At 43.4% G+C, this 10811-nt stretch overlaps 1 protein-coding gene across 1 annotated transcript in view; it reads left to right on the top strand.

Moving 5' to 3' along the window:
- The window catches only part of LOC139536515 (dnaJ homolog subfamily C member 16-like), a 34434-nt gene continuing 23623 nt past the window's right edge, over positions 1-10811 (top strand). The window contains exons 1-5 of the mRNA XM_071337076.1: positions 1-104; positions 792-1009; positions 9337-9403; positions 9726-9868; positions 10231-10409. Of these exons, the coding sequence (XP_071193177.1) occupies positions 831-1009; positions 9337-9403; positions 9726-9868; positions 10231-10409 (568 nt within the window). The 5' untranslated portion in view covers positions 1-104; positions 792-830. The remainder of the gene's footprint in view (positions 105-791; positions 1010-9336; positions 9404-9725; positions 9869-10230; positions 10410-10811) is intronic.

Raw genomic sequence — 10811 nt, 5'->3', positions numbered from 1 at the left:
GCTGTATGCAAATTTGAAGAAGCAGCATCTTTAACGTTAACTGGTAGCCAAAATCAAATTATATCGGTCGACATGATGACAAGTTGATTTTGTGACTGATCCAGGTTTAGTATTTTTACAACATATTTTGTAGCGAGTTAGCAATATATTTTCATGTTGCATCGCTGTCTAGATGCATAGGTACTGTAGACATGACTTGGCCTTCTAACGTTAGCTAGCCAGAGTAAAGGCAAAAACTGCTAATACAGATAAAATATTTGCTGCTAGCTGGGCAAAGAGCTGGAATAGCCAGCCGCTAGCTAGCTCACCACATTCATTATCTTTCACTCTGCCTTATTTAGTTAGCTAGCAGAGTAATGTGTATAACTAACTAGTTATAAAAGCTACACTCGTATTTTGTTTGGCCAGCTGTCAACAATCTAACGTTATCTAACAAAACATCGACCAAATTCAGCTAGCTATTTTAGCTAGCTGTGTAGCTAATGTTGATCATGTCAATAGTTATACCTAGCTAACTTTGGCTAGATAGATTGGTATTAGCTGCTGGCTAGGTGGGGTCATTTATGCCAGCCTTAGCGAAACGTTTTGATTGTTGTTCATTGCCACTCCGTGACTCATTAGAGAAACTCATTGACCGAGTTGATGCAGGTGAAGTGTCTCAAAGACACAATTGAAACCATTTAACAACACCGCAGAACTGCACCGCTGTATTGAAATGAAAGTGATGAACTGCCAGTGAGTCATATGATATGAATGTATCTTTTTACTTTCATTTCTTCCTCCTGACTCAGGTTGCAGATTTAGAGACGTTGGGACAGGGAGGAGAGGAGATGGGGGGATTGTGTAGGCCACTCCAGGCCTCTATGGTCTGGCTGGCCGTTCTCCTTCTGCTGCTGGGGGAGACGGTGAACACAGCCCAGGAGTTTGACCCCTACAGAGTCCTGGGGCTCACCAAGAGTGCCAGTCAAGCAGAGGTCAAGAAGGTGTACAAGAGGCTGGTCAGAGAATGGTGAGTTGGAAACACCCTGCTACTTTTTGTCTATCATACTATGAATAGGTTTGGGTAACGTGTGAGTGTGGTGCCTCTTAAGGATGGATGTGTGTTTGTCTCTAGTAATGTCTGTCAATAGGGTAGGGAGAACTTACCAGACCAATTGTCGGTCTGCATAGTAGGGGCCATTAGCTTGCTTTCTGTCGGCACAGAGTGTTATAGGGACCACTAAGTACTTTCGGCCGGGAGATGCACAACAATTCTACACTGACATTTTTTACAAGCAGCGTGTGTGCATCTAAGTTGGAAAAATGTATGCACACAATGAAAAATATTGAAGTTAATAAAGCTGGAATCCTTAATTTTTCTAGGCGCACTGTTGTTCCTAAATTAAAATTCCAGGTCACACAGCAAAATATTTTGGTGCATATGCGACTAAAATGGTAGCACTGTAGAGCCCTGTCTTACTTTCTCTTGAAATATCACATTTACATAAGTATTCAGACCCTTTAATCAGTACTTTTGTTGATTCACCTTTGGCAGCGATTACAGCCTTCTTGGGTTCAGTCTTCTTGGGTATGACGCTACAAGTTTGGCAAACCTGTATTTGGGGAGTTTCTTCCATTCTTCTCTGCAGATCCTCTCAAGCTCTGTCAGGTTGGATGGGGAGCGTCGCTGCACAGTTATTTTCGCGTCTCTCCAGAGATGTTCGATCTGGTTCAAGTCTGGGCTCTGGCTGGGCCACTCAAGGACTGTTGGAGACTTGTCCCGAAGCCACTCCTGCATTGTCTTGGCTGTGTGCTTAGGGTCATTGTCCTGTTGGAAGGTCAACCTTCACCCCATTCTGAGGTAATGAGCGCTCTGGAGCAGGTCTTCATCAAGGATGTCTCTTCCGTTCATCTTGCCCTCAATCCTGACCAGTCTCCCAGGCCCTGCCGCTGAAAAACATGCCCACAGCATGATCCTACTACCACCATACTTCACCTTAGGGATGGTATTGGCATATTGATGAGCGGTGCCTGGTTTCCCCCAGACATGACACTTGGCATTCAGGCAGAGAGTTCAATCTTGATTTCATCAGACCAGGGAATCTTGTTTCTCATGGTCTAGGAGTCCTTTAGGTGTCTTTTGGAAACTCCAAGCGGGCTGTCATGTGCCTTTTACTGAGGAGTGGCTACCATCTGGCCACTCTACCATAAAGGCCTGATTGGTGGCGTGCTGAAGAGATGGTTGTCCTTCTGGAAGTTTCTTCCATTTCCACAGAGGAACGCTGGAGCTCTGTCAGAGTGACGATCGGGTTCTTGGTCACCTCCCTTCTCTTCCGATTGCTCAGTTTGACCAGGCAGCCAGCTCTAGGAAGAGTCTTGGTGGTTACAAACTTATTCCATTTAAGAATGATGTAGGCCACTGTGTTCTTGGGGACCTCCAATGCTGCAGACATTTTTTGGTACCCTTCTACAGATCTGTTCCTCGACACAATCCTGTCTGGGGGCTCTACTGACAATTCCTGCAACCTCTTGGGTTGGTTTTTGGTCTGACATGCACTGTCAACTGTGGGACCTCATATAGACAGGTATGTGCCTTTCTAAATCATGTCCAATCAATTGAATTTAGCACAGGTGGACTCCAATCAAGTTGTAGGAACATGTTAAGGAGCATCAATGGAAACCGGATGCACCTGATCTCAATTTCGAGTTTCATAGCAAAGGGTCTGAATGCTTATGTAAAAAAATAAAATAATAATAAATAAAATAAAATAAAAAAGCTCACCTTTTATTTGGGCTAGTTGAGAACAAGTTCTCATTTACAACTGCGACCTGGCCAAGATAAAGCAAAGCATTGCGACACAAACAACACAGAGTTACACATGGAATAAACAAGCGTGCAGTCAATAACACAATAGGGAAAAAAAGTGTGCAAATGGCGTGAGGAGGTTAGGCAATAAATAGGCCATAGTAGCGAAGTAATTACAATTTAGTAAATTAATACAAGTGGCAGATGGTGATGTGCAAGTAGAAATACTGGTGTGCAAAAGAGCAGAAAAGTAAATAAAAACTATATGGGGATGAGGTAGGTAGATTGGGTGGGCTATTTACAGATGGGCTATGTACAGCTGCAGCGATCGGTTAGCTGCTCAGATAGCTGATGTTTAAAGTTAGTGAGGGAAATATAAGTCTCCAGCTTCAGCGATTTTTGCAATTCGTTCCAGTCATTGGCAACAGAGAACTGGAAGGAAAGGCGGCCAAAGAGGTGTTGGCTTTGGGGGTGACCAGTGAGATATACCTGCTGGAGAGCGTGCTACGGGTGGGTGTTGTTATCGTGACCAGTGAGCTGAGATAAGGTGGAGCTTTACCTAGCATAGACTTATAGATGACCTGGAGCCAGTGGGTCTGGCGACGAATATGTAGCGAGGGCCAGCCGACTAGAGCATACAGGTCACAGTGGTGAGTGGTATAAGGGGCTTTGGTGACAAAACAAATGGCACTATGATAGACTGCACCCAGTTTGCTGAGTAGAGTATTGGAAGCTATTTTGTAAATGACATCGCCGAGGATCGGTATGATAGTCAGTTTTACGACGTTATGTTTGGCGGCGTGAGTGCAGGAGGCTTTTTTTGCGAAATAGGAAGTCGATTCTAAATTTAATTTTGAATTGGAGATGTTTAATATGAGTCTGGAAGCCGAGTTTACAGTCTAACCAGACACCTAGGTATTTGTAGTTGTCCACATATTCAAAGTCAGAACCGTCCAGAGTAGTGATGCTAGTCGGGTGGGCGGGTGCGGGCAGCGAACGGTTGAAAAGCATGCATTTGGTTTTACTAGCGTTTAAGAGCAGTTGGAGGCCACGGAAGGAGTGTTGTATGGCATTGAAGCTCGTTTGGAGGTTAGTTAACACAGTGTCGAAAGAAGGGCCAGATGTATACAGAATGGTGTCATCTGCGTAGAGGTGGATCAGGGAATCGCAAGAGCGATATCGTTGATATATACAGTGAAAAGAGTCGGCCCTAGAATTGAACCCCGTGGTACCCCCATAGACTGCCAGAGGTCCGGACAACAGGCCCTCCGATTTGACACACTGAACTCTGTCTGAGAAGTAGTTGGTGAACCAGGCGAGGCAGTCATTTGAGAAACCGAGGCTGTTGAGTCTGCCGATAAGAATACGGTGATTGACAGAGTCGAAAGCCTTGGCCAGGTCGATGAAGACGGCTGCGCAGTACTGTATTTTATCGATACCGGTTGTGATATCGTTTAGTACCTTGAGCGTGGCTGAGGTGCACCCGTGACCAGCTCGAAAACCGGATTGCACAGCGGAGAAGGTACGGTGGGATTTGAAATGGTCAGTGATCTGTTGATTATCTTGGCTTTCGAAGACTTAAGAAAGGCAGGGCAGGATGGATATAGTTCTATAACAGTTTGGGTCTAGATTGTCACCCCCTTTGAAGAGGGGGATGACCGCGGCAGCTTTCCGATCTTTAGGGATCTTTATCTCCCGGGTGGCGCAGTGGTCTAGGGCACTGCATCGCAGTGCTAGCTGCGCCACCAGATTCTCTGGGTTCGCGCCCAGGCTGGGCTGGGTTCGCGCCCAGGCTCTGTCGCAGCCGGCCGCAACCGGGAGATCCGTGGGGCGACGCACAATTGGCATAGCGTCTTCCGGGTTAGGGAGGGTTTGGCCGGTAGGGAGGGTTTGGCCGGTAGGGATATACTTGTCTCAGTATGTAAAAAATGTAATAAAATGTATGCACTCTACTGTAAGTCGCTCTGGATAAGAGCGTCTGCTAAATGACTAAAATGTAAATGTAAAAAATGTAGGGATCTCGGACGATATGAGAGGTTGAACACACTGGTTATAGGGGTTGCAACAATGGCGGCGGATAATTTTAGAAAGAGAGGGTCCAGATTGTCTAGCCCAGCTGATTTGTACGGGTCCAGGTTTTGCAGATCTTTCAGAACATCTGCTATTTGGATTTGGGTGAAGGAGAAGCTGGGGTGGCTTGGGCAAGTAGCTGCAGGGGGTGCGGAGCTGTTGGCCGGGGTTGGGGTAGCCAGAAGGAAAGCAGAGAAATGCTTATTGCCGTAGAGAAAGCCGTAGAGAAATGCTTATTGAAATTATCGTGGATTTATCGGTGGTGACAGTGTTACCTAGCCTCAGTGCAGTGGGCAGCAGGGAGGAGGTGCTCTTATTCTCCATGGACTTTAGAGTCCCAAAACGTTTTGGAGTTAGAGCTACAGGATGCAAATTTCTGTTTGAAAAAGCTAGCCTTTGCTTTCCTGACTGACTGCGTGTATTGGTTCCTGACTTCCCTGAAAAGGTGCATATCGTATTGATTCTAGTGCAGTCCGTCACAGGATGTTTTTGTGCTGGTCGAGGGCAGTCAGGTCTGAAGTGAACCAAGGGCTATATCTGTTCTTAGTTCTATATTTTTTGAACGGGGCATGCTTATTTAAGATGGTGAGGGAATTACATTTAAAGAACGACCAGGCATCCTCTACTGACGGGATGAGGTCAATATCCTTCCAGGATACCCGGGCCAGGTCGATTAGAAAGGCCTGCTCGCAGAAGTGTTTTAGGGAGGGTTTGGCAGTGATGGGGGCTGGTTGTTTGACCACGGACCCATAGCGGATGCATGCAATGAGGCAGTAATCGCTGAGACCCTGATTGAAAACAGCAGAAGTGTATTTGGAGGACAAGTTGGTCAGGATAATATTTATGAGGGTGCCCATGTTTACTGATTTAGGGTTGTACCTGGTGGGTTCCTTGATCATTTGTGTGAGATTGAGGGCATCTAGTTTAGATTGTAAGACTGCCGGGGTGTTAAGCATATCCCAGTTTAGGTCACCTAACAGTACGAACTCTGAAGATAGATGGGGGGCAATCAATTCACATATGGTGTCCAGGGCACATCTGGGAGCTGAGGGGGGTCTATAACAGGCGACAGTGAGAGACTTATTTCTGGAGAGATTCATTTTTTAAATTAGAAGCTCGAACTGTTTGGGCATAGACCTGGAAAGTATGACAGAACTTTGCAGGCTATCTCTGGAGTAGATTGCAACTCCCCCTTTGGCAGTTCTATCTTGACGGAAAATGTTGTAGTTGGGTATGGAAATCTCAGATTTTTTGGTGGCCTTTCTAAGCCAGGATTCAGACACAGCAAGGACATAAGGTATTTATGTTGTTTATTTTTAATGCATTTGCCAAATTGTAAACTTTTTTTTTGCATTTTCATTATGGGGAATTGTGTGTAGATTGAGATTTTTTTTAAATCGAATACATTTCAGAATAAGGCTGTAATGTAACAACGTGGGGAAAGGGTCTGAATACTTTCCGAATGCACTGTATATACAGTACCAGTGAAAGTTTGGACACACCTACTCATTCAAGAGTGTTTCTTTATTTTGACTATTTCCGACATTGTATAATAATAGTGAAGACATCAAAACTATGAAATAACACATATGGAATCATGTAGTAACCAAAAAACTGTTAAACTAATCAAAATATATTTTAGATTTTACGTTCTTCAAAGTAGCCACCCTTTTCCTTGATGACAGCTTTGCACACTGTTGGCATTCTCTCAACCAGCTTCACCTGGAATGCTTTTCCAACAGTCTTGAAGGAGTTCACACATATGCTGAGCACTTGTTGGCTTCTTTTCCTAACCTCTGCAGTCTAACTCATCCCAAACCATCTCAATTGGGTTGAGGTCGGGTGATTGTGGTGGTCGGGTCATCTGATGCAGCACTCCGTCACTCTCCTTCTTGGTCAAATATCCCTTACACAGCCTGGAGTTGTGTTCTTGAAAAAAAAACAAATTATATCCCACTAAGCGCAAACCAGATGGGATGGCGTATCGCTGCAGAATGCTGTGGTAGCCATGCTGGTTAACTTCACTAGGGTAGGGGGCAGCATTCGGAATTTTGGATGAAATGCATGCCCAAATTAAACTGCCTGCTTCTCGGGCCCAGAAGATATGATATGCATATAACTGGTAGATTTGGATAGAAAACACTCTAAAGTTTCCAAAACTGTTAAAATAGTGTCTGTGAGTATAACAGAACTGATTTGGCATGTGAAAACCTGAGAAAAATCCATTCAGGAAGTAGTTTTTTTTGTTGGTTTTGTAGTTTTCTATTCAATGCCATTACAGTATCCATTGACTTAGGACTCAAATTGCAGTTTCTATGCCTTCCACTAGATGTCAACAGTCTTTAGAAATTGTTTCAGGCTTGTATTCTGAAAATGCTGAAGTAAGAGCAGTCGGAATGAGTGGACCCTAAAGTGTCACAGAGCTTTTTCATGCGCGAGACCGAGAGTGCCTTTCTTGTTTACCTTTTTAAATTGACGACGTTATTGTCCGGTTGAAATATTACCGATTTATTTAGGCTAAAAACAACCTGAGGTTTGAATATAAACATCATTTGACATGTTTCTATGAACTTTACGGATACAATTTGGATTTTTTTGTCTTCCTGTTTTGACTGCGTTTGAGCCTGTGGATTACTGAAGAAAATGCGCAAACAAAACTGAGTTTTTTGGATATAAAGAGACTTTATCGAACAAAAGGAACATTTATTGAGTAAATGAATATCTGCTGAGTGCAACCATATGAAGATCATCAAAGGTAAGGGATTAATTTTATCTCTATTTCTGACTTTTGTAACTGTTCTACTTGGCTGGCTACTGTTTGTAATGATTTGTCTAGTGGGCTATGTTCTCAAATAATCGTACGGTATGCTTTCGCTGTAAAGCATTTTTTAAATTTGACACCGTGGTTGGATTCACAAGAAGTTAATCTTTAAACCTATGTAAAATATGTTTTGTTTTCTGAATTTTTATAATGAGTATTTCTGTATTTGAATTTGGCGCCCAGCAGTTTCACTGGCTGTTGAAGAGGTGGGACGCTACCATCTCACGTGCCCAAGAGAGGTTAAATGTGCCTTGAATTCTAAATAAATCACTGACAGTGTCACTAGAAAATCACCATGCTTCACGGTGGGAAAATCCTCCTCCATGCTTCACGGTGGGAACTACACCTGCGGCAATCATCCGTTCAGCTAATCTGCATCTCACAAAGACATGGCATTTGGAACCAAAAATCTCACATTTGAACACATCAGACCAAAGGAGAGATTTCCACTGGTCTAATGTCGATTGCTCTTGTTTCTTAGCCCAAGCAAGTCTCCTCTTATTGGTGTCCTTTAGTAGTGGTTTCTTTGCAGCAATTTGACCATGAAGGCCTGATTCACGCAGTCTCCTCTGAACAGTTGTTGAGATGTGTCTGAACAGTTGTTGAGATGTGTCTGTTACTTGAACTCTGAAGCATTTATTTGGGCTGTAATTTCTGAGGCTGGTAACTATTCTGAACTTATCCTCTGCAGCAGAGGTAACTCCTTTCTTTCCTTTGGCAGTCCTCATGAGAGCCAGTTTCATCGTTGTGCTTGATGGTTTTTGCGAATGCACTTTAAAAAACTTTCAATGTTCTTAAAGTGTTCCTGGTTGACTGATCTTCATGTCTTAAGGTAATGGACTGTCATTTCTCTTGTCTTATTTGAGCTGTTCTTGCCGTTGTATGGACTTGATATTTTACCAAATAGGGCTATCTTCTGTATACTACCCTTACCTTGTCACAACACAACTGATTGGCTCAAACACATTAGGAAGGAAAGAAATTCCACAAATGAATTTAACAAGGCACACCTGTTAATTAAAATTCATTCCAGATGACTACCTCATGAAGCTGGTTGAGAGAATGCCAAGAGTGTGAAAAGCTGTCAAGGCAATGGGTGTTTTACTGTGAAGAATCTCAAATATAAAATATTTTATTCGTTTAACACTTTTTTGCTTACTACATGATTCCATATGTGTTATTTCATAGTTTTGATGTCTTCACTATTATTATACAATGTCGAAAATAGTAAAATAAACACTTGAATGAGTAGATGTGTCCACACTTTTGACTGGTTGTATGTATGGTATGTATGTATGTATGTATAAATGTATTTTTTAAAATTTTTATACAGACTTTCTAAAAAAAATAATGAATTTACAAATTATCCAATTTGGTGCAAGGCTGTTTGGCTCATCTCATTCGCCAAGAGGAATAACCTTGCAGCTGTTTTTGATTAGTAAACAATTCCATGCTTGTGGGTGGTACATTTAAAATAAAACCCAGCCTTTAAACAAAATTGGCTGAAAATAATATGTATGTCATATCATAGGAAAAGTCACCGGATTCACATGGATTTGCAAGCCTAAAAATATCATACTTTGACTAAAACAATGACTTATTGACTTCAATCGCTGTTCAACAACTCTGCTAATAAGTGTCTCTGTGCTCTGTGTTCAAGGCACCCAGACAAGAACAATGATCCTGGGGCTGAAGATATGTTCATCAAGATCACTAAATCTTATGAGGTAAACCTAGTTTCACTTACCAGACACACATGCAGGCAAAAATCTTAAATGTTTAGATTCATGTTTATTCAACTAACATGGCTACGTCGCATGCACTGGGTGTGTGCACTACAGATTTTGACACAGCGCAAATCTAACACCTGGCTCAACTAATCAAGAGCTTGACGATTCTGCTGCTGAAGTGTTGTGTAAATGCTGGGCTTGTACAAAAGCCTGCACATCCTGACCCTGTGGGTCTCCCAAGGATCTGAATTGTATTTAAACTACAGTCAGGAGCAGGAGAGGAGTTCATAGTAAAGTTTGATTGGATCCCCTCCCTCAGATCCTGGGGAATGTGGAGCGGCGTGCTAACTATGACCGCTACGGTCAGATGGAGGAGAACAAGCAGGGTCAGCACCAGCAGGGCTTCAACCGACACTTCCACAGCAGCTTCCATTTCGACGAGTCATTCTTCAATTTCCCTAGGTCAGTGCAAAGGAAAAGCTACCACGCAACTCATTTGCCAATCATAGCATGTTGTCTCGTGTCCCTTGCAATGACTGTGATATGTGTTGATTTTACATACCTTAATTGCACTGTCGCTCCGGGTAAGAGCATCTGCGGAGTGATCAAAACGTACATATATTCCCACTTTGACGGGTCCCTGAATTGATTGTTCCCTGAGGCCATTTTGAAAGATACAGTATCAAAGCCTTCTTTATTTTTCTGTCTGGGGTAACCCTGACGAAGGCTACATGCTAAAAACGCATTGGGTTTAGTAGTAAAGAAGCATCTTTAATCAACTGCCATTGTCCTCCCAAGAGTGGCTAAATCTTCTCTTCCCCCAGGTCAGGCCGGGACTTCTCAGACAGCAAGTACCTGCTCGACCACGCAGGGTTCAACAGCAAGGTGCTGCCCGACAGCTTCAAGCGGCCCTACCTGATCAAGATCACCTCCGAGTGGTTCTTCGCCTGCGTTCACATCGAGCCCGTCTGGAGGGAGGCGGTACAGGAGCTAGAGCCACTGGGTACGAAGTCGGCTGACTTCCAGGAAGTCCATGGCTGTGTCCCAACTGGCACCTTATTCCCTATATACTGCACTACTTCTGACCAGGGGCAATAGGGCTATGGTCATAAGTAGTGGACTCTGTAGGAAAAGGGTGCCATTTGGGATGCAGTACACGTCTTTCACTAAGAATCCGTTTGGGGTCGAATCCTGATTTGAAGATTGTTAAATTCATTCACTGATGTGTGGTTTGTGACATAGGTGGAGAAACTAACCGTTGACAAGAGAACAACAGGGGAAATGGGCTCAAACCTATTAGTCAGTGGTGACTCAAATGAATCAAAACATACAGTACATTGTAATCCGTTTAATACAGCTGTCTCTTTGCTTCCCTCTACTGTCCACTGGTATGTAACAACCTAAC

Source organism: Salvelinus alpinus, chromosome 12 (assembly GCF_045679555.1).
Source record: "Salvelinus alpinus chromosome 12, SLU_Salpinus.1, whole genome shotgun sequence".
Taxonomy (NCBI): Eukaryota; Metazoa; Chordata; class Actinopteri; order Salmoniformes; family Salmonidae; genus Salvelinus; species Salvelinus alpinus.
The sequence above is the reverse complement of the archived record's forward strand: the minus strand, read 5'-3'. Positions and strand labels throughout refer to the sequence as shown.